The 24,233-nt window shown below is 47.1% G+C and overlaps 1 protein-coding gene across 1 annotated transcript in view; it reads left to right on the top strand.

Annotated features, from left to right (window-relative positions):
* GLDN (gliomedin) overlaps window positions 1-24,233 on the top strand; it is a 53,430-nt gene that overhangs the window by 20,452 nt on the left and 8,745 nt on the right. The window contains exons 2-5 of the mRNA XM_010977179.3: window positions 1,410-1,461; window positions 13,402-13,419; window positions 13,789-13,896; window positions 23,964-24,101. Of these exons, the coding sequence (XP_010975481.3) occupies window positions 1,410-1,461; window positions 13,402-13,419; window positions 13,789-13,896; window positions 23,964-24,101 (316 nt within the window). The remainder of the gene's footprint in view (window positions 1-1,409; window positions 1,462-13,401; window positions 13,420-13,788; window positions 13,897-23,963; window positions 24,102-24,233) is intronic.

Genomic DNA, 24,233 nt, shown 5'->3' with positions numbered 1-24,233 from the left:
TCCCCACAGTTTCCTTCAGTATTTTCACTGGTTTGTTTTTAACTTTTAAATTTTTGATCAGTGTTGCTTAATTAATTTTTTTAGTGTAAGGAGTGAAGTAGGAACCCAGCTTTTTGGTTTTTCCCTGGATGTCCATCCAGTTGTCTCAACTTCATTTCTCAACTAATAAGTTTTCTTCCCACAGTTTTGAAATGCCACATTATTTGGGTTTAAAAATAGCACTGTCTGTAAACTGAAAGTTCTTGGGTAGATTAGCTAAGTCATTTCTGGCCTATTCAAGGAGCCATCAAAACAGTAGCATAAAAGAGTGTCCTTATCAGATGCCAGGCCCAGTTATAAGTGTATTTCATATTTTTGCTCGTTTAATCCACATAGCCATGCTATAAGTAAGACTGGTACTATTAGCTCCATTTACAGACAAGGAGACTACAGCAGAGAAGTTAAGTAATTTCCCCAAGGTCACACTGCTTGTGCATGGCAAAGCCATGATTTGAACACCAGCAGTTTGACTTTAGGACTCAAGCTTCTATCCACACTCTCTACCTCTTCCACGAAATAGGAAACACTTTTGTGTGCCCTTCCTAAATGCCAGACATTGTTCTAAGAACTTCACATATAATAACTTACGCTTCACAACAATCCTAAGATGTACATCTTCCAGAGAAGGAGGAATTTTGCTCTACCTTTAGAGCAGCAAAGAATCAGAAAAGTGTTTGAATCAGGGCTGACCCGATCAGATTTGGGTTTTGTGACGCTCATTAGGAGCAGCGTGGAGAATGGGTGGGGGAAGGAGTGTAGACTGGTGTGTGGGAACCAGGTGTCCGGCTGGTACCACGATGCAGTGACCGTCCACCGCAGGTGTCATCCAGCGTGAGTAGGCAGTGTCCATGTGGCTTGAGAATCACTGACTAGAGGCAGTTTCCACATGCCAGGCGTGGTGCTGCCTCAGCCCTCAAGGGCAGGTACTTAGATCATCTACATTTTCAGAGGAAACCAAAGGGTTGAATGGTTTAGGACTTCACTTGTACTCACCCAGCTTGTAAGTGCTTGCTTCTAAGCACTAAGTTCACCAGCCCTCCTTATTCAGACACAGAGATTAAGCCCTTCAGACTTGGGGTGCTGGCTTGGATTTGGGCTTGGTGATTCCTTCCCCATCCTCTGCCTTCTCAGAGTTTGATAAAAATCGAGGAGATTCTGTTGATGATGTTGATAGATGTATTGTTTATATTAAAAGAATAGCTCTTTTAAAGGTTTCTTTTCAGTTTTAGGTTAACTTTTCCTCAGACTTCTGCATATTCTCCAGAAGTCATTCTGTGAACTTTTACAGTTGCTTTTATAATTGCTGTAAAGGGGAAGTTTCAGGGTCCACTACCTCCTGCACTGCTGTTAACCGCCCTCTCTCCCCGCAGATCCGAGTGATGGTGGACCTGTGCAACAGCACCAGGGGTATCTGCCTGACAGGTAAGCTGGCCCCGCGCTGGCCGCAAGCAGCTCACACGGGAAACACGTGGGCTGGCCAAGGGATCAGGGACAAAATAAACACCTAGGAACACTTTAGATTGTAAAAATACATGTTGATTTACTTTTACCAGCTGTTTCTAATGGGCTGAAAATCAATTGTAATGTAATTATGAAAAATAATATTTTCAGCATTGCTATAGAAATAGAGCCATAAAAAATAACCAGGTCTTGGGTAATTAGAAATATGTGCTCCCTTGAACTGAGGCCATAGCTGTTTTCCTTATTCCCATTAGTTTTTTAAAAGGGATAAGAAAGGAAGAAGGGAAGGAAGGAAGGAATGCAGGCAGGCAGGAAGGAAGGAAGGAAGGCAGGCAGGCAGGCCTTGCTAAGTAGTAGGGATCTCTTACCAGAAGTAATTCTTTCCCTACATCCTGCATAGAGCTTGAATGGGAAGCTCTAGACGCAAACTCCTCATTAGTCAAGAAGACATTTTTTATGAGAAGTGCTCTGTGTGGTGCCTGCTGTGCTGGGTGGGACTGAAGGCTGGTCACACTCTACCCTACTCCACTCAATGAATCCTGAGCAAATAGGAAGGAGGGAATTAACCTTGAGGCACCTCAAGCTTTGGGATCTGAAATGGTTGATGGGGGAGAGGGGGCGAGGAAGAGGGGAGTGGTTTTGATGTGGTTATACCAGAGACCTGATTCCCATCTGCAGGGAGGGACGCCTGCCTCCTGCCTTCAGAAGCTCACAGGGGGAACACGGGTACTGGCCAAAGGGCTAGGGACACAATAAACACCTATGAACACTTTAGGTTATAAACATACACATTGGTTTACTGTTACCAGATGTTTTTAATAGGACTGAAAATCAACTCTAATATAATTATGAAAAATAATATTTTCAGTATTGTCATAGTAGTATGGCCATGGAGAGTAACTAGGTCTTAGGTAATTAGAAATGCATGCTCCCTTGAACGGAGGCCAATCACCCAATTCATTGCCCCACCCCTCCACTCCCACCAGGCACTAACCCAGCCCAAGATTGGGCCTGCGGTGCCTGATTCCAGACACTGCATTTCCTGCCTCTTTGGAGGGGGTGTAACATTCCGAGGAAGCAGAGGGAAATTATTTTTGCATTAAACGTCTATTATGGAGAGGCTCAGATCAAAATGGCAGAGTACAAAAAGCCTGAGCTCACTTCTTCCCACGGACACACCAAAACTACAACTACCTGTAGAAAGACTATGTCTAAGAATGGCATGAGGACTAGCAGAGCAGATTTTCTACAACTAAGGATATAAAGAAAAGGACACATTGAGACGGGTAGGAGGGGCAGAGACACAGCTGAGTCAGAACCTACACCCCCAGTGCAGCAACCCAGAAGCAGGAGGGATGTCACAACTGCAGGGGTCCCCCCAGAGGAGCGAGGGGCCCGAGCCCCACATCAGGCCTCTCGCCTGGGGTACCTGCACAGGGAAGCTGAGCCCACATGACACCTGGCTTTGAAAACCAGTGGAGCTGACATCCAGCTGAGCCGGAGGGCTATGGGAAACCAAGACTCAGCTCCTGAAGGGCTTGCACACAAACTCCCTAGCTCTGACTCCCAGCACAGAGGCAGAGCTTGAAAAGTGCTTAGTCATCTGAGAAGGAGACTCATTGACTCATTTTAGGGCGTTTGCTGGAGGAGCAGGGATGTGAGGATCTTTCTCTAGGGATGGAAGTGCTGACAGATAGCATTTCATCTTCACTCCCCACCTAGCTGGCTCGGCAATGGCAGGCACCATTTCCATCACTCTCCATCAGCCTTACTAACACTGTGTGCCCCACCCTGAGGACCACTCCATCAGGCCCCTCCAAAGTGGCTCCCACTCCAGGGGGCCAGCCCCACCCACCAATATGCCTGCAGTGGTCATGGCCCAACCACAACAGGAGGGTGGACACAGCCTACACGGGATTCCCCTGGGGCATCTGGCTCTGGTGACTGGGAGTGGATTGTAGCACTGAGCCCCACAGGATACCTTCCACTCTTTCAAGACCAGGAGATGTAGCTGACATACCTAATACATAGAAACAAACACAGAGAGGCAAAATGAAGAGACAAAGGAATATCTTCCAAATGGAAAAAAAAAGACAAAACATCAGAAAAGGAACTAAATTAAAGAGAAATAAGCAATTAACAAGATAAAAAGTTCAAAGTATAAACATGTCCACTGACTCCAGAGAACAATGGATTAACTTAGTGAGAACTTCAACAAAGAGAAAAAATATAAAAAAGAACTAATCAGAACTGAAGAATACAATAACTGAAATGAAAAATACACTGGAGGGAATCAACAGCAGATTAGAGGATGCAGAACAGATCAGTGATCTGGAAGACAGGGTAGTGGAAATCACCTAATCAGAGCAGCAAAAAGAAAAAGGAATTTTTAAAAAATGAGATAGTTTAAGGGACCTCTGGGTCAAGTGCACTAACATTTGCATTACAGGTGTCCCAGAAGAGTAAGAAGAGAGAGAAAGGGACAGAAAACCCACGTAAAGAAATAATGCCTGGAAACTTCCCTAACTGGGCAAAGGAAACAGACATCCAAGTCCAGGAAGCAGAGAGATGCCCCCAAAAGATAAACCCAAAGAGGCCCACAACAAGAGACGTTATAGTTAAAATGTCAAAAGTTAAAGATAGAGAGAGAATCTTAAAAGCATCAAGAAAAAATTAGTTATGTACAAGGGAACCCCCACGAGATTATCAGATGATTTTTCAGCAGAAACTTTGCAAGCCAGAAGGGAGTTGCACCATATATTGTAAATACTACAAGGAAAAAAATTACAACCAAAAATAGTTTACCCAGCAAGGTTATCACTCAGAATTGAAGGAGATGTAGAGTTTCCCAGACAAGCAAAAGCTTTTAAAGGAGTTCATTACCACTGGACAGGCCTTATAAGAAATGTTAAAGGGTCTTTATTATTATTTTTTTATTGAAGTATAGTCAGTTTATATTGTTGTATTAATTTCTGGTGTACAGCATAGTGATTCAGTTATACACACACACATATATATTCCTTTTCATATTCTTTTTCATTGTAGGATTTTGTAAGATACTGAATATAGATTCCTGTGCTATATAGTAGGACCTTATTGTTCATCTATTTTATATATAGTATCTACAAATCTCAGACTCCCAATTTATCCCTCCACCCTCCCCTTCCCCCCCTGGTAACCATAAGTTTGTTTTCAATGTCTGTGAGTCTATCTCTGTTTTGTAAATAAGTTCTGTTTTTAAGATTCCACATATAAGTGATATCACATGGTATTTTTCTTTCCCTTTCTGGCTTATTTCACTTAGTATGATGATCTCCAGTTCCATCTATGTTGCTGAAAATGGCATTATTTTATTCTTTTTTATGGCTGAGTAGTATTCCAGTGTGTGTGTGTGTGTGTGTATCACATCTCTATCCAGTCATTTGTTGATGGACATTTAGATTGCTTCCATGTCTTGGCTATTGTAAATAGTGCTGCTATGAACATTGGGGTTTTTTCCAGATATATGCCCAGAAGTGGGATTGCTGGATAATAAGGTAAGACTGTTTTCAGTTCTTTAAGGAATCTCCATACTGTTTTCCATAATGGCTGCACCAAACTACGTTCCCACCAACAATGTAGGAGGGTTCCCTTTTCTCCACACCCTCTCCAGCATTTATCATTTGTGGACTTTTTAACGATGGGCATTCTGACTGGTGTGAGGTGATACCTCATTGTAGGTTTGATTTGCATTTCTCTGATAATTAGCTCAATGCGCACTTGAAGAGAATGTATGTTTTGGTGTTTTGGGATGTAATGTCCTCAAAATATCAATTAAGTCTAACTGTTCTATTGTGTCATTTAGCAACTCCACTGCCTTACTGATTTTCTGTCTGGAAGATCCATCCAATGATGTTAGTAGTGTGTTAAAGTCTCCTACTATTACTGTATTCAAAGGGACTTCTTCAAATGAAAAAGAAAAGGCCATAACTAGAAATTAGAAAGTTATGAAAAAAAAATCATTGGTAAAGGCAAACACATAGGAAAGGTAGAGGATCAACCACCTATAAAGATAGTATTAAGGTTAAAAGGAAGAAGTAGTAAAAAAAAAATTATGTCTAATTAAGTGATACACAAATAAAAAGATGTAAAATGTGACGTCAGAAACATAAAATGAAGGGAGGAGACATAAAACTGTAGTACTTTTAGAATGCACTCAAACTTAAGTGACCTTCAACTTAAAATAGACTGCTATTTACATAAATTGTTATATATGAACCTCTAACTAAGGAGGTAAAAGATCTATAGCTGGAAAACTACAAGACACTGATGAAAGAAACTGAAGATGACACAAACGGATCGAAAGATACACTGTACTCATGGATTGAAAGAATAAATAAAATGACCATACTACCCAAGGCAATCTACAGAGTCAATGTAATCCCTATCAAAATGCCAATGGCATTTTTCACAGAACTGAAACAAATAATCCTAAAATTTGCATGGAACCACAAATAACCCCAAATAGCAAAACAATCTTAAGAAAGAAGAGCAAAGGACTCTGTGATTTGAAACTATATTACAAAGATACAGTAATCAAAACTGTAGGGTTCTGGCACAGAAACAGATGACATAGATCCATGGAACAGAATAGAGAGGCTGGAAATAAACTCATGCTTACACAGGCAATTAATTTTTGACAGGAGCCAAGAACAGAAGTGGAGAAAAGACAGTCTCTTAAATAAATGATGTTGGGGAAGCTGGACAGCCCCACACACAGGATCCAAACAGGACCACTTTCTTACACTATATGCAAAAATAAACTCAAGATGGATTAATGACTTAAATATAAGACCTGAATCCATAAAACTCCTAAAAGAAAACACAGGCAGTATACTCTATGACATCAGTCTTAGCAATATTTTTTTTAGCTCTGTCTTCACAGGCAAGGGCAACAAAAGCAAAAATAAACAAATGGGACTACATCAAGCTTTTTAAAGCTTTTGCACAATGAAGGAAACTGAACAAAAAGGCAACCAAACAAATGGGAGAAGATATTTGCCAATGATATATTTGATAAGGGGTTAATATGCAAAATATATAAAGAACTCAACTCAACTCAAAAAACAAACAATTCAATTAAAAAAATGGGCAGAGGACATTTTTCCAAGGAAGACATACAGGTGACCAACATACACATGAAAAGATGCTCAACATCACTAATTGTCAGGGAAATGCAAATCAAAACCACAGTGAGATCACCTCACTCCTCTGTCAGAATGGCTATTATCAAAAAGACAACTAAAAACGTGTGTCAAAAAGATAGAGAAAAGGGAAGCCTCATGCGTACTGTTGGTGGGAATGTAAATTGGTGCAGCCACTGTGGAAAACAGTATGTAGGTTCCTCAAAAAGTTAAAAATAGAACTACTATATGGTCCAGAAATTCCACTTCTGGGTATTTATTTGAAAAAAATAAAAAACTAATTAGAAAGTAATATATGCACCCCTATGTTCATTGCAGCATTATTACAGCAGCCAAAATATGGAAGCAACCTAAATGCCCATCGATAGATGAATGGATAAAGAAGATACACACACACACACACAATAGAGTATAATGGAGTACTATTCATCCCTTAAAAAGAATGAAATCTTGCCATTTATGACAACATGGATGGACCTAGAGGGTATAATGCTAACTGAAATAAGTCTGACAGAGAAAGACAAATATTCTATTTCACTTATATGTGGAATCCAAAAAACAAAACAAATGAACAAACATAACAAAACAAACAGGATTATGGATACAGAGACCAAATGGGTGGTTGCCAGAGGGGAGAGGGGTTGGGGGATAAGTGAAATACATGAGGGAGATTAAGGGGTGCAAACTTCCAGTTATAAAATACATAAGTCATAGGGATGTAATGTTCAGCACAGGGAATATAGTATTATTGCAGTAACTTTATATGGTGACAGATGGTTACTAGACTTACCATGGTGACCAATTTGTAATGTATATAAGTGTTGAAGCACTATGTAGTACGCCTGAAACTAATATAATATTGTACGTCAACTCTACTTTAACTAAAAAAAGAAAAAAATCTATTATGAAGTAAATGCACAGCTCTCACGGACTTTAAAGATAACCACAAGACTTTGAAGCCATCTGAAGCTTTTATTGGGTCTCCTCAGTCTATGACCCCAGGCTCTGGGGAGGCCCCAGTCACTTCACAGAGCTACACTGGTGGAGGCTGAGAAACTGTGCACAGTGCACACGGAGTTATAAGAAACCTCTTCTGGATTATTCTCCCCAGTACCTCTCCTTACCTGCCATGCATTAGGAAGTCTGTGTGAGTTGGCTGAGTGACTAAACCTGTGATTTATGTAGGTGGTTAATGGGGATGATGGACTGGTAAGAAAGATGCTTCCCAGAGGAACCCCAAGTCCAAGTCTGACTCTTGTTCATTTAGTTTAGCCTCAGAGAGAAAAGCTGTAATCCTGTGGCTTCTTGGAAAATGCTAATTGAATTACTTAAGTCACACTTTGGCCCTCACATAAAATTAAATACCTTCTGAACAGCTTGGTCCTTTATTCTGAAATCCTTGTGGCTTAATAAGCACTTTTCTTCCATCTCTGGAAGTCCTTTTTCAGCGTTCCCATGTGTGACAGTAATGAGCGCTGGAGAAATGCTCAAATGGATGGAATTACAGGCACAAAAGCCCTTTTGAGAGGCACAGGAAAAACCTCTTCCTTTTTTATTTTTATAGCGATAGAATGAGAGCAGTGCTGTTCAGTGAATGCGGGCTGGAGCCATTGAGAGCACTTAGGGAAGATTGGCGGGATCGCATCTGTGCTGGAGACGAGTTGAGGAGGTTATTCTTTGGCACCTCAGAATGCTTTTCAAAAGCCAGCACCTTCTTCTTTCATGCCAGTTTGAAATTGGGCCTCCTTTTACACAGAAAGCTCTTCAATTAAAACTTAGATGTGAAAAGTACAAGTTGCAAAGCGAGGTGGTGCCTTGGAATAGACCAGACTGCCGAGATTGGGGGTGGGGAGCACAGGACCCAGGACTGAACTGGGCAACTTTAGTGGGAGGAGCAGAGCGCCTGGGTCCAGAGCCCCCAGAAAATGCCCTCAGGAAGGGTTTCCAGGGCAGACCCTGGGCTTGAGGTCTGAGAACAAGATCTAGCTTTACACTGGATTCATCTTTGAAAAGGCAGGTGTTTGTGACTTGAGGCTAGTCCAGATGTGACCATGAAACCCTATTCTGGTTCCTTTTCCAGGACTTGGGTGTGGCTGTTATGGGGACAAGGATAGATGCTGTGTCATTTTGTGCAGCCTGTGACATCTCAGGTGAATAGTGGGGGCAGTTCACTAGCTAGAGGAGTTAGGGGGTTTTGCTAGTGCAGAATTTGTCAAACAACATGGTTTTCTGGATACATCTTACCCCTGAGCCCAGATGGCCTTGGGACCCCAGAGGCATCTTCTGGAAGAGCAGGTATCTTGAAGAAGGCAGCTTCTTTGGTAATTCTTCACTTCTAGTGGCCTCCACATACAGGCTTGTTGGAAAATCTCTAAACCATCATATTGCTAAACTGCTTGTTGGGACAGAGGTGCTTCCAATCCGCAGTGCCCATTCTCCTGGCAGCCAAGTCACTCCAGCCCCCTGATAGCACTCCTTATCCTACACCCAGGCAGGCATTAGTAATGGATCACAGTTACTGCCGAGCATGGCCTCAGGTCTCAGGTCATTCTTTTCTAGTGTTGCAAAAAGTTGTACTAATTGATTAGAACTGGCACTTGAAATAAAACCTATTTGCCATGCCTACTCTTTCTTAAGGTTGCATGACCATAATCCAAAGTTGACGTGCACCAAATAAATGAGATTGGACCAAAGCTGCAGCTTAATGGGGTCATGTAAGGAAAGACAGATACCTTTCCACGTCAGGTGCCCTAGGACTGGCAGAATAGCTGGCAGCAGGGGTGGTTGCAGAGGGTGTACCAGCATACAAAGGGTGGGAACCGAGACCCCAAAGGTACAGCCCGTGCCACCCTTGGTAAACAGATGGACAGGCCATTCTCAGGAGCAGCTCGTGCAGCTGATGATGTTTTCACTCGACTGGCCTCACTGAGCAGACTAGCTGGTTGTTTAGGGTAGGTGGATTCAGGCTGTGGGTGTGAGAGCTCAGATCCTCCCAGGTGGTCCCTTAAGGAGCGCCAGGCATGCCTGCCTCCCAAGGGAAAGGGAGTTCCACACCCACTTTGACCAGAGCTCCTGTCTAGCCCTGAAGCTGTGGCTGACATGAATCCAAGCCCCAGGGAGTCCTTGCTGAGAGTAGGCGCAGAAGAAAATCAGGATACAGACCTCAGAGGTGCTCCAGGCCTGGTGGTATCAGGTTTATGAAGTTTCATCTTTTACTAGCTCTTTCTATGGTAGCAGAACCAGACTGGATTTTTTGGCTTCTTTTTTTTTTTTTTCCCCTCTTCCAGCAAAAACTTAGGAAATGTGTAGCTGTTTCCCCTGTGGTCATTATTGGGCTAAGCAGGTAACTTGGGTCAGGCAACACCAGTTCTGACACCATCCCAGGGTAAAAGAGGGGCTACTAAAAGGAGATTAGAGATAACGCATCTTCTCCTGTGATTTGGAATGGCTGTGGCAGGAGGAGTCGAGGGTCAGGTTTTCTAGAGGCCTGTAGCGTTACCCACTGGCCAGTGTCTGCCCTTGAAGTCAGGAAAAGAGATTTACATTTTTTATCATTCCCCGTAACTATGATGCTTGTACTTCCTGTCTTGCCCCTCACAGGCCCGGGGGTCTCAGCCACCCTGTGACTCAGGAATGCAGTGCACACACCCAGCCCTAGCCCTCCCTGCACTTGTGCCTGGGCCCTGCCAGCGTGGAAGGGATCACAGGGGCAGGGATCACAGGGGCAGGCAGGGGGAAAGCCATCCTGGGGAGGCGGGGGCGCGGTAGGAGGCGGGACCACGTATGAACCAGGCCTCAGAGCCTCTGGGGCATGCCCCACTGTCCCGTTGGATTCCACTTACAAAACACGAATTCAAAGGTAAAACGGCCAAGAACTTCCAGACAACCACCGCAGAGCATTTGCACCCAAGCAGGAGCCCCTTCTAGCGTGGGCCGTGTAGAAGTGCACTGGTAGCAGGCACAGGAAACAGCCCTGCGCAGTGTTAACGTGAACGCGGCTGCCCGCGTGTGTTCCCAGAGGGTCTGTGATTCCAGAAGGGGAGAAGGCTCAGGAGTGGAAAAAACGTCCTGAAAGACAGTTTTCTAAATGGCCAGTTGGCGCACATTATTTGACATTTGACTTCATGATAATGATGCATACTGGGGGCTTCTTCCAGGTGTAAAGGCCTTGGGCAGCGCCACTGGCATCCCGGGCACACTGGGACAGAGGTCCCCCATCACGGTAGCGCCCTGCTCATGAGCTCGTTGAAACTGCCGTTCTTTCTCTTCTGAAATTCTCTTCACAGTGAGCTTCAGGGTATGGGACCTGCTGAATTCCCTCCTCCGCCTTCTGATCACTCTTTCTTTCCTGGTGCTTCTTCCATCACCTGCCTCCCTCCAGCTGGGGTGTGTCCCCCTCTCTACATCCCTAAATTTGGCTCAGACATTTCACTCTCACCTCAAGGCTAGTAGCTCCCAAGCTTTCTAGGGTCAGAAACCCCTTACAGGACCAGCTTACTGATGCTGAGTGATTCTTCTCCCCGAAAATTTTCCGTTTGAGTTGGGGGTACCTGGGACCATCTGCATCCCAGTCACCTGTGGTGCTTGGTAAAAATGCAGGTTGCTGGGCCTCACTCTGAATCCAAACTGAATCAATCTTCAGATGGGGCCCAGGTATCTGCATTTTCACAAGAATTCTAGTTGATTCTGTGGATTCAGATAACTAAGAACTGTAGCCATGGGGTGTCAGTGGACCTCAGGTTAATGTCAGGAAACCCTAGTCTAAACACTTCATCATAGTGACAACCTTGGCCATGACTAATGTGTCCTAAGCATACAGCTCCAGCCAGGACCTCTCTCCAATAACCTCACTGCCTGGAAATGGTTATTGGACCCAGGCAAACATGCGCCATCTGGTGGTAAACTGACCACATTGACTGTAGGCTACACTGACCCTAGAAAACGTGTGCCGTTTTCAGCAAATCTTTTTGCCCAAGGTAGGACTGTATGTATTGAAAGCATACTTTCCAGCACTTATTCTTCCAAAAGGCTTCGTATTTGTCAAATAGTTTTATCGGTATCCAGGCTCCCAGTCATTTGAGAGGACTCCTCTTTTGCCTCCTATCCAGTCATGGAGTCCTGCCCATTCTTCTGCTGAAATACCTCTTGAATTTCTAGCTCTACTGTCACCAACCACTTTTATCCACAACCTTGTCCCAAACTTTAACTGCAAGAGATCCTCTGGGTATTTTCTCCCTGCACCCCTTTCTCTCTCTCTCCCTCCCATCTCATTACCTAGTTCCATTTTCCATCTACAGAGATCATCTCAAATCACACTGACTTAGTGTCAACCTCCTGCTTAACGTTCTGTACTGTCGCTCCTCTCTGCCTCGCAGACACTGTCTACACCTCTCCACTTGGCCTTCAAGTGCTGCTGCCTCATACCCTCTGCCAAGTACTTCCACCTCATCTCTACACGCTCCAGCTTGGCCCGTCTCCTCCTTTCTTTCACCCTGAATCATGCGGGCTCCCACCCTGTACCTCTGCTCCAGCTGAGAAATTTGAGATCAGGTAACAGATACCTCTCTTAGTGTATAATTACCTAAGGATCTAAGGGGTTCAGATGAATCATTTACACATAAGCTAACAAAACAGTTTTACTTCTACATCTGTGTGAGATGCCCAGCCTTGCCTCTCAGCCGTCTCAGGCCCGTGGTGTCTTCAGAGCCACAGACAGACTGTGTGGGCCCAGATTTCCCCGGTATCCCTGTAGGGGTTTGCTTCTCAGCTCCTCCCTCCTTATCTCATTGTGGTTTCAAAGTATCTATCTGCCCCAGATAGGTTGTAAACACAACAAACATAAAGACATAGATGTCTACTTGTTGGTAGATTTGGGTGCACATAGTAAGTGCTCAGTAAATGGTGGTTTTCTGAAAAGTCACAAGCTTGGATTTTTAGAAAGACCTTCCCACTCCAATGTTGGTGGTTGTTACATGTGGTCTGGAGAAACAAAAGACCCCCAGTGGCTCATGTTACAACTTCACTGACTCGTCTGAGTGCTTAAATAGGATAATTGACACAAAGACTCTATCTGTAGAAGTAAAACTGTTTTGTTAGCTTATGTGTAAATGATGCATCTGAACCCCTTAGATCCTTGGGTAATTATACACTAAGAGAGGTATCTGTTACCTGATCTCAAATTTCTCAGGCTATTTCATGCAACAAAATAGAGATCCAGGGAACCAGATTCTGCTTATATGTCCCCTGGGCAGCCTCGAGACGACAAATTGGCTGGATAAGAGCACCTGGGACTGCTCTCAGGACAGCCAGCTCTCAGTCCTGCAAAGACAGCACTTCCATCTGCTGCCACTTACCTGTGCCAGAGCTGCACTAGGGCCTGCCTGCAACGTCACCAAACCTCATTTAAATCTGTTGATTGCTTGAAAGATGGCTGATTTGTGAATCTATACTGAAGCCATTTAGAAATTATTCTTGGTCCATTGGAACTTAAGCAAAAGTGGTTTTGATTGGCAAATAGTTCTTTGCTGAATTGTTTTTAAGGATCTTTGGGCAAATATGCTGAGTTCTAAATAAAAGGCACAGGGCGGTTCCGTAGGGCCCGTGGATGATTAGCACATTTTAAGATGGGAAGGTGCTCTTTGTTTTGGGGATTGTGATGCTGGCTTCATTTTCTTCCATCTGTGGTTTACCATTAATTTTTTTTTTTTTTCTGTTGTAGGACCACCTGGCCCACCAGGTAAGAGCCCGTGGATTGGATTTTCCTGATTCATGGGGAGGATATGGGTGGCTGGCTCTGCAGGATTTCTCAGAAGGGACTGAGGGAGGAGGGGGAGGAGTCTGGAGGTGGCCTTCACTATGACCATGACCCCCTCCTTCTCTCTACCCCCGTAACCAGCTCTCCCATCCTCTCCCACTTGAGAATCTGCCACCACCATTCCCCACCTGTCACTGCTTCCGGAGAGGGTAGGGAAGGTGGAGAAGGAAAGGAAGAAGCAGAAGTCCTCGAAAAGGCATCAATGCTTGTCCAGTATCACTGGCTAAACGAAATCACATTCACTTCAGTGAATATTTTTGAAATTTTCCCGTTTCCCATATTTTGATATAGGACCTCCAGGAACTGGTGGGTTACCAGGATACAATGGATCAGATGGACTGCCTGGTCCCCAGGGCCCAAAAGGCGAAAAAGGAGCAAATGGAAAAAGAGGAAAAATGGGTATTTTGACAGTCTTCTAATTAATTGCCTTGTTTTTTGTCTCCATTTTTTTTTAATTGAACTATAGTTGGCTAGAATGTGTCAATCTCTGGTGTACAGCATATTGTCCATACATATCCATGATGGCCTTTTGGATGAGCCAGAGCCAGTACAGTGGGGACAGCACAGCGTCTGGGCACGCAGAGCTGGCTAACTCTGGCCTGGAAGCTGCTGTGTTCTGGGGTGGCAAAGGCCTTCTCTGTGATCCCACCCTGATGAAGGTTTATATCCACCTAGAGAAGCAGTCTGCCTGGGAACTGATGTCTGCTTCTCTGCTTGCTCTGACGCAGACAGAGAGATGGAGGGGCAGGAGTGGGCATCCCCGGGGAGGAGCACTGCCTGGGCTGTGATGGCTGTATGTGCTGATGCCCCAAGTCTTTCAAGGGTGACTTCCTGCCCTGCCCTCTCACTAACTCGTCCTGCCCAGCAAATTGTTGTGTTTGAAGATCAGTTGGCTGATGTTGACCCTAGGGTTTGCTGGCTGGTGGAATAGCTAGAATGATTGGAGGAGAGAGGCAGCATCCAGGCCTCCCCGAGGCTGGCTCAGGTCATGCAGTCAAGGTCTCCTGTCCAGGGGCCACAGGACAATTACAGAGATGTGGCTGGCATGTCCAAGGGACTTTCTGTCCCCTGCTATAAGCAGTGGCATTGTCACCACCCAAGCAAAGGCTTGGAAGCGCCAAGATATCGGTTGTGTCAGAGAGCAGTGAGAGGCAGGGGCTCACGCAGGGCCTGGCAGGCAGCTGGGGGCTGGAGTGGGGTGAGTTCTGAGGGGCTCTGAGCACCAGTCCTGGGGAGTCCATGGAGAAGGCCAGGCAGAGTCACCTGAAGAGAGCTGGTGCGTGGCACAGCGGAGGCTCAAAAGCAGGGGTAGAGACCCCTCAGGAGACTTCAAGGGAGGCCCAGCTCTTAGCCACTGCAGAAGGTGGAGGCGCCACCCACCGTCTTGTTTACTTTGAACCTCTTATTTCTGTTGCCCCAACTCATCTGGCAGGCCCCAGGCTAAAAGTAGTACTAGAACACTCTTCCAGACAACACAGTAACCCCTTCCAGCATCTCGGCTCTTATTCCCATAAACAATTTAAGTGAGAGCCAGTGGAGAGAAAGAAAATTGTTGAGGGGCTCTGCCACTTGGCAGAAGCCTACATGCCTGTGTTCCCAGGGACAGCCTCTGTGAAAATGGTCCCACACGGCCCATGTCAGCTCAGTCCCCAGAAAGCCAGCAATTATAGCCTGAATTGTGGAGCAGGATGGACCCTCACATGTTGGATAATAATTATAATTATAAATGAACACCAGCATCAAATAACGATGGCCATCAGCATGCAGACACTTGGTTTACCCCAAAAGATGCCAGAAATGTGATCCAGTCCTGAGGATTCAGTAATGAGTATGACGAGGGCCAACTATAGGGGAAGGGGACAACCACGCAGCACTAGGCGTGGGGCAAGTGAGAAAGGGATGGTTTCCAAAGAGGTTTGAGACAGACCCCTGGCTGCGAGGAGATGTACTTAGCAGGCAGCACACAAGCCAGGGAATACAAAAAAGAAAAGCTCATTTATTTCTGTAAGACATATTCATGTGGCAGGTACCATGCTAGATGGTAGAGATCCAGAAATGAAAGAGCTAACACAGTCTCTGCCTTCGTGAGGCTGACATTCTAGTCTGGGCAGATTGACAATAAACAAGGTATGTAAGCAGAATATACTGACCGTTAGTTACACGGTGCTAAGTGCTAAAGAGAAAAACCAGAGTGAGGGGAGGGGCTGAGAAGGGTGTGGGGCTGGGGAGCGCCTGGAGATTGGGAGGCCAGGTGAGGCTGCCTAAGAAGGCACCTTTGACCAAACACCTGGAGCAGGGGTGCGCCCAACGAGAGGGTTCCAGAGGAGTCTGTGTGCCAGCGGAAGCTGAGGGGCAACGGTGAAGCCAGGACGATGGACAGAGAGGCTGAGACGTGATTGTGGCCAAGCTGAGACCAGAGCAGCAACAAGGCCAAACCAGGTTGGCCCTGGGCATTTTAAGAACTGAGGTTGGCCCTGGCAGCTGTGCTGAGGGAGGCTGCAGGAGGGAAGGGAGGAGGCCTGAAGCAGGAGACAGCCGCGGAGGAATGGGAAGGTGCCGGATTCTGTTTATGGGTAAAGGCTGGCCAAATCCTTCACTTCCTGGAGATCCCACAGGAGCTGTGGCAAAGACACAGACCCTCCTGTAGCCATCTCCCAGTGAAGGGGCCTCCTGGGATCAGCAACATTAGAACAAGAAGCCTCCACTAAGGTTGAGAACAGAACTTGAGTCACCAAGTGTCCCAGCCAGGCCCCAGTGGGGAAGGGGAAGACCAGCTACCATCCTAGATGTATAAAGGCAAAGGTTATTTGAAAAGCCTGGCTCTCTGGATAGGTTGTTGGAAGCCCTGCTCAGCCGTGGGCCAGCTCAGATTCTAGCCTGGACCATGAGACTCCAGAGCAAGGCCTGTGCTGTCTCTGTCACCCTGCCAAAGCCCCAGGGCTGTGCTTTCCCTCCCCTGCCTCCTTCCTGAGCCCAGGATGGGTTCCCATCCCACCCAGCAATCAGTGTAATTGCCGGGAATGGGAGGATGGACCAGAGCTGGCAGGGCCACAGAGGGGAAATGAGTGAGAGCAGTAAGAAGCCACAGAGGGGTTTCTGCGGCTGCTGCATGGAGGACACACTGGAGCCGGCACACAAGTGGAGACAGGAGACAGTTCAGAAGCTACCAAATGTGCAGGCGAAAGGGATGGCAGGCGGGGTTGTGGAAAGGCCGATGGAGCTGAGTGCCATTTTGGGGTGAATCAGCAGTCCCTGGTGGGAAGCAGATATAAGGACGAGGGGGAGGGAAGCACCAAGACTGACTCCAAGGTCTTTGTCCTGCCTGACTGCTTGTCCCTGAAGTGGGGAGCCCCAGACAGACTTAGTTCCAGGGAGACAGTCATGTCTCAGCATGGGATGGGCTGAGCTTGAGATGCCTTTAGATGTCCAGGAGGAGATGTCAGGGGGCTTTGGAGATGCAGGTCTGTAGTGGGAGGAGACCCCAGGGCTGGAGGTGTACACAGGGCGTCACCCGAGGCAATGGGCTTTTGGGCCAGGGCGTGGTCCACTGGGGAGCGAGCCACCAGGAGAGGAGAGCCTGGGCCGAGCCCTGAGAATTGACAGCATATGGTGACCAAGTAGAAGGGGATGAGCCAGCAAAGGAGGCCAAGGACAGACTGAGCAGCCGGAGGAACACCAGGAGAGTGTGGGAACGTTCGGCAGCATTTACTGGGCAGGTTCCAAAGTGCTAGCGGGGAAACAAAATGGATGCAGCCCCTGTCCTGGAACTTCCCGTCTTTGATGGGGAGGCTGACATAAATAGCAGTCACACACCTGTCATCACAAAGTGAGACACAGGTTCAAAGGAGAGAACAGGGTGTTTGAGGTGTTGTGCAGAGAGGGAGGGTTGGCAGGTGACGTCTGGGGTCAGACCTGAAGGGTGAGGGTGAGGCAGAGGGTGGCCCGGGTGGAGAGAGCACGCCTGTAAAGGCCAGGCCAGTGCAGTGGGGGCCGGAGCGCGACGAGGCGAGGCGGGAGGCCGGGGCCAGGCCCTTCCAGAGCCTTCAGGTTAGTGGTTTGGGCCTCCCTGTCAGCCGCAGGGTCTCGCACAGGATGTGACCTGCTGGGCCAGGGTGGTGGCCATGGAGAAGGATGGGCCGATGTTTCAGCTGAGAGTTCTGGGATCATTAGCGGTTTTCCAGGCAGGGGTGGGAGAGGGGAGGAGTGGGAGCACATTCCAGAAAGAGGGAACAACCAGTGCTGTTTCCAAAAAGGGAGAGAAGGGACAGGACTCGGTTAGGCCGGACTGTGCCCTCTAGCAGTGAGCCTCTGAACAAAACAGTAAAAGCTGACATTTACTGTTGGGCATCTGCCAATTCCTCTCCTGCACTGACCCTCACTTAGTCTTCACAGCAACCTTAAGGAGATGGATATTTTTGTTAACGTATTTTTTCCAGATGAAGAAGCCTTATCTTTCTGCTTCCCAGATAGGACAGGCCCACCCTGGCCCCGGGGCCTTTGCACTGCTGTACTTCTTCCCTTCCTGTGACTCGTTCTTCCCATGGTGCTGATCGCAGCTCATATATCACCTCTTCTTCCAGATCATCCCTGACCTCTGTGACCCGGCCTCATTGACTCTGTCACATTCCCCGTTCCCTTCCAAAACATATATCCTTCCCTGAAATTTTCTCCGTGGGTTGTTTCTTGATGTATTGATGGTCTGACTCCCTAGGGAGAACGTGAGGTCAGTGAGAACCTGGCCATGTCTGTCTTGCTTAGTCCCGACCTCCCGAGCCTGGAACACCCAGCACAGGAGGGCAATCAAGACACTGTAAACTAATGGAAACAACTTGTCCAACATCCAAAAGCTAATGGGACTTGGGTCAGGTCTGACTCCTGGACTCCTGCTCTTAAACATGACTACACTAAACTCCCCGACTTGAGGGGTCTGGGCCTGAGCTGTGAGAGCCATGTTCCTGGAGGTGCCACACAGCAGGAGAGGGCAGGAAACCTGGGCCTGGAGAGTGATGCTGTTACTTGTCGAAGGATGCTGCTGAGCCCGACGCTGAGTCTTTCCGGAGTGGGGGAGGGCGACAGCCCTTCAGAAGGCCCACACGACACGTGTGAAAACTCACAGTTCAATGAGTGATGACCTGCCAGGCAGACAGAACCGTCCCTGCTCCCGAGGCAGACGGGAGATGCAAAAGGACTTCTGGGAGTACCTGCCTCAAGCCCGGACTGGCTCTGAGGCCCTGGGCAGGTCACTCCATCACTGGACTTGGTCTCCTCATCTGCCCGCTGAGGAGATGGGGTTCCAACCCCTCTAACATAGTTTCCAGTTTTTAACAAGCCTGCTGTAGGGTTTGTCTGTGAGGGAGAGACTAGGTCTTGTATATCCAGTTGTTTGGCACAGCTCCCAGCCAGCCCCAGCTGAGACTCAGTAAATAATGGGTGAATGAAGAATGAATGAATGAATGACAAAAATAGAATATAGTTTCCATCTATAGGGGTTTATAGTCCAGTTGAAAGAGAAGATGTGGTTTATACACAGCATGAGTCAATAACTGGTTGTTCCAATATGAAGATGCTTTATCCTACATGGCAGGGGATGCTGCCAGAAGAAAAATCTGGACTTTCCTGTGCAGATAGTGAACATATAGGACCCTGTGTAGAGAATGGGTTGTACAATAGAGCCAGGTGTAGAGGACAAGGGAGAGACGTGGATTCAGCCTCTTGGAAGTAAGCAGAGAGAAGGGGAGGACAGAAAGGCCACGCCCAGAGGAACTGCCAGTGAGGCTGGTCCTGGGTACCCCAGGGGACCCAGGCAAGGCTGGGGTGGGGCCAGGGCCTTCAGCTCTCAGTCTGCAGGAGCCACCACGGGCTCTTGAGAAGAGTAACCTGATGAAATCAGAGTGTAGTGCTCTAGACCAACAGGAGACTGAAATATCAAGACAGCCTTCAGTTTCTGACCTTAGGAATGCTAAGAGCAAGCGTGGAGCAGCACAGAGCAAGAGCCTGAAAGCTTGGTTTTGTTCCTGGCTCTTCCACTTACCAGCTGTTACTTAATCACTCTGTGCCACAGTTACCTTATCTGTAAAATGGGAGCAATAATAGTATTGACCGCATAGTGTCCTTAGGAAGATTAATTAGTATAAAGATAAAGCACTTAGAATAGAGCAAGTGCTATATTAGTGTTAGATATTACTGTTTTGTTGTTCTAAGAATGGGGAAGGAAATCTGAGTGGAAATGCCTACATTTATTGGAAAACACCAACTTAGATTTGGAGAGAAAAACTGGACCTAAAGTAGACTTGAAATGTCAATTGTGCAACTAGCAGCTCACGAAGTTTGACATTCTGCACCCCAAAATGGAGCAGTTTCTTTCTCTCCATCTGCCTCTCGCTTTCTCACTGAAGAGTTAATGCTTCAGTGTCTTCTCTAAAAATCGAGTCCCCATAAAAACAGAAATAAATACCCTCCTCCTGATTCATCCCAGACCTGGGTTTTGTGCAACACCCTCCGGCTCCCTTTCCTCCACCTCAGTCAGTGACAGATGGCCCTGCCAAAAATACGATGTCCTCCCTCACCTCCTGCAGTGAAGATGACGGCGTTGACCCCAGCTAATCACACAACCCCAAACTTGAAAGCTGGGAAAATGGCCTGTTTGGAGTGGGCGCCACTGGAGAAGGGAAACAGAAGAGAGCCACATCAAGTGCACGAGCCTGGTGAGCAGAATCTGGCCTTTCTTCTCGGGCAGAATGTGCTGACTCCAGGCCGGCCAGGAATCATGGGACGAATCATGCCAGGGTACCGGGCACACCGTGCACGGCCGAGTCAGGACGACATGGAAGGTGCCACACTCGGGTCCTCTGATGCTGATTTTGATGAGGTGGGGGTGTACTTCTGATGCATAGCAGCCAGTGCCTGGCCAACCAAGATGAGGAAAAACTTTGTCGAAGATAGCAAAGACTGCAGGGAGACTAAACGTCCCCCACCCTTTCTTAATAAAAGCTGGAAAATGAGCGTGCACACACAGCTGAGAGTTAAAATACATCCGTCAGCAAAAGTCCTCAGTGTCTTGAGCTCTGCATCCTGCCCCTTTGCGGGCTGCAGTATAGCGGCTGCATTACAGAATGAACGTTTTCCAATTTCACACCTGGCCTTTTTGAAGGGAGAAAAAAAGGCATAAGAGAAAGGGATAAAAGGAGAGAAGGGGAATCAAATGATGATGTGGAAAGGCTCTTTGTAACTAGAGTAAATGCCTGAAAAAGAAAACCCTGAAGTAACTAGCAGGTACCGTTTCCCTGAGCATTGCTGAATGTGGGTCATGCGACACCTTTAGAAGGGCTCAGTTATACTTGGTGCCTTGTGCTGGCTGGACTCCATGGCAACGTCCTCGTCTTTTGTGTCCTTCAGATAATGCACCAGATTGCCTATTTAAAACACTGACAAAAGAATGTCCTCTCATGCAGAGGTCCCTGATGAAGGGCTCTCCTTCAGTGAGTGAACCACTTTCCAGCAAGGTGTCCTGATGACTGTGGGCGGGGAGGACCCACGGCGACAGGACTGCAGTGCTGTCATGAGCCTTGCCCCACCTGAGAGGCACTCTGCCCCTGTGTGACTGGATTCACGGCAGAGCCAGCACCCACCGTGGAGGGGTTCCACTGTTCTTCCTCACATCCTTGTCCACGTGTCCCCAGCTACTCCATCAGCGCAACACGCCCAAGGTCACCCCTGGAAGAGGCAGGGAACCCAGGGCCTCTGACCTCCATCAGCAGTTGAACTGCATGGTTTTTGCTGAAATTTTTTATTTTTTTAACAGTTGGCTAAAACCTAGCAAACGTTTCTTTGTTCCCTACATTTTCTAACAGTGATCAGCACTTTAAGATTCTTTCCTACACTGCTGTCTTCCCTGGGATAGTCTGTGTAGGGTCCCTTGAATATGGAAGAGCAGAATCCATTCTGAATATGTGTCACTCCCTTGGCGTAGAGGACAGGTGCTAAGCGCTCCAGGTGTATGTTTTAGGGAGTAATTGCCTTTGATGACCGTGCAGAGTGTTCCGGCAGCCTCTGTGGTGTGCTGTGATATAATAAACTTCCCGTTGCTGAAGGAGCTTGAGAAGAGCCAATTGGGTGGTGGAGAGAGGCTTTCAGTGCTGGATGGGAGGTTAATCTAAACGACCTCTAAGGTGCCTTCCAACCAAGACGTCTGTGATTCTCTTGGGACAGTTACATTGGAACCCTGTGGGGCTGGTAGGAAGTTTGGGCTGGGGTTCAAATTTTGTTTTAAAGCTGAAGGGAGGACAGTTGCGGTGCCAGAAGGATGACAATTTGAAAATGGGGATGGGCCATGCTGATGGGGCAGGGGAGAGGGGTGAATGGGCAGTCTCTCAGCTGTACCTTAGCTCGAACCTGAAAGAAGGGGCATGGGACTGGCAGGATAATTAGAAAAATCAATGGACCCTGAGCCCTCTTGGTCTATGGAGGTTGAGAGGAAGTAAAGTTTTGCCCTAAAACACGCCTCTGGCTCTTCCTTGTTGCCTGAAATCTCTACCACTTTGAACAATCTCTCTATTGAGCAATATCTCCAGGAGGCTCTTGTCAAAATGAGCAAATGGCCCCCACAATAGGGTATCTTGTTAACTGACCCATATCTGGCAAGACCTTTGCACAATATTAGGCAATCACTTTCCGCCTCAGGGCCACCGTGTCCCTAGGTGCTCACGAGTTCTAGTAGCTTTTTTATAGATGTTCTTCATAAACTGCCCATGTCATCTGCAAATGAAGACGATTTCAATTCATTCTTTCCTATCTGTTTGCCTTTGTTTCTTTTTCCTTCGCTTCATAGCAGTGGCTAAGACCTTCAGTACAGTGTAGTCAAAAAAAAGTGACGAGAGTATGTACCCTTGTCTTATTCCTGATCTTAGGGGGAAAGCGTTTAGCCTTCTGTCATTAAGAATGACGTTAGCTGTAGGTATTTTCATAGAAGCCCCTTTTCAGATTGAGGCAGTTTCCGTCTGTTCCTAGGTTGATGAGAATTTTCCTTAAGAATAAGTGTTGAAATTTATCAAATGTCTTTTCTGCATCCATCAAGATGATCATGTGGGTTTTTTTCTTTCTTAAACTGTTCATAGGCTGCATTACATTGACTAGCTGATTCAAATTTGGGACTATTCTGGTAGGCAGTTAAACTAGCTACTGCTCATCTCAGTCCTTCTGAAGCTTACTTCTAAGCTTTGTTGCAATGGCTCCACAGCAGCCTGGACTCTTGGGCTAATACAGCCTCACTCCTGAGACAGGACTTTCCAAGGACTCTCTCCCACACCTCACCACATTCTGAGAGCACTCTGCCTTGACCGGTGGGAATGAGATCCCCGCCCTGTGCAAGCTCTGAGAGCTGAGCAACAAACGGCTCTCTGTTCATCCTTTTCCCTGCCGTGTAGCATTTCTCCCTGCAGAGACGACTGCTCAGCCAAAGACTCAAGGAAGCCTCTCTCAAGTCCGCCAGCGCTCCTTCTACACAACTACCTCCTCTCCCGTATCCTGTCTCACGAACTCCAGCCACCTCTGCCTCCCCAAACTCTAGTTTTTGTCTCCTCACCTCAGCGAAATTGCTGGGCTTTGTTTGTGTTCCCCTACCCTGTGCTGCTGTCTGGAAACTGCCTGCCAGCAGTGAGCCCCGGCAGTCACGTTGTGCACATAGTTTGCTTCCTTTCTCCCAGGGATCAGAACGCTGTTCTGCCCTTAGCCCAAGCTGAGATGAGTCACTGCGTAGATCTGGCCTCTTCCTCACTGTGTCTGGTGGCAGGACTGCAGCTCCCATAGGGGTGCCTCCTCTGAGCAGAGACACATTTCATTCATTACGTTTGGTTCACACCAGCACCATCCCTCGTAATGTAATGCTTGTCCTAAAGCAACTTCACCTGTTTTGCTATTTTGATTAAAAGTATTTTGCCTTGAAATGTCAGAGAAAAGGGTCTGGGAGATGGAATTAAGATGTGTGCTGCTCACTTAGCAGCACTGGTTGTAGCCCCTCTAGGCCTTAGTTCCAACTTCTGTAAAATGAGAATAAGGGTAACTGACCAGCCTACTGCTCCAATATGTTGTGAGGAATACACCAAATGACACAGGTGATCACACCCAGCCTCACAGTGCGGGACGACCCCCGCTCCCTGCAGGGTGGGGGCGGGGCGGGGCGCAGACTCTGCTAAGGCCTTACCTTGTCTCTGCTCTTGCCGTGATTGGCCCTCTCATGGTTGACTCCTCTTTCAACCTGTTGGCCCAGCCAGATGTCTCTAAACAAATTCAACAGAACCACCTAGAATGACTATTCTTTCATGAATTTATACCACACTGCTGGCCTAAAACGGTTATGAAGTGTGATGGATTTGGTTTCTGAATTTGCTCCACCTTTACGAAGTACAATATGAGAAAGTAGAGATCCAGAATTCCCTGCACAACAAGCTAATAAGTCTTTTTTCCCTCAGGGCCACCTGGAGCCACAGGAACTCCAGGGGAAAAGGGAGACCCTGGTGAGCTGGGCATGCCTGGAAACGAGGGACCAGCAGGGCAGAAGGGGGACAAAGGGGACAAAGGGGACGTATCCAACGATGTGCTCACCACAGGTAAGGGGCTGCTGCTCGGGCTCTGTCCCAGGGTGAATTCGCCCAGAAATGGCTCCGGTTTTTAGTACAAAGGCTCCTCCATGTCTTCTCTGCTTGTCTGCCTTCTGTGCCCATCGGTTTCGCCACATGTTT

The sequence above is a fragment of the Camelus dromedarius genome, chromosome 5 (assembly GCF_036321535.1).
Source record: "Camelus dromedarius isolate mCamDro1 chromosome 5, mCamDro1.pat, whole genome shotgun sequence".
NCBI lineage: Eukaryota > Metazoa > Chordata > Mammalia > Artiodactyla > Camelidae > Camelus > Camelus dromedarius.
This window is presented reverse-complemented; position numbering and strand designations above follow the sequence as displayed.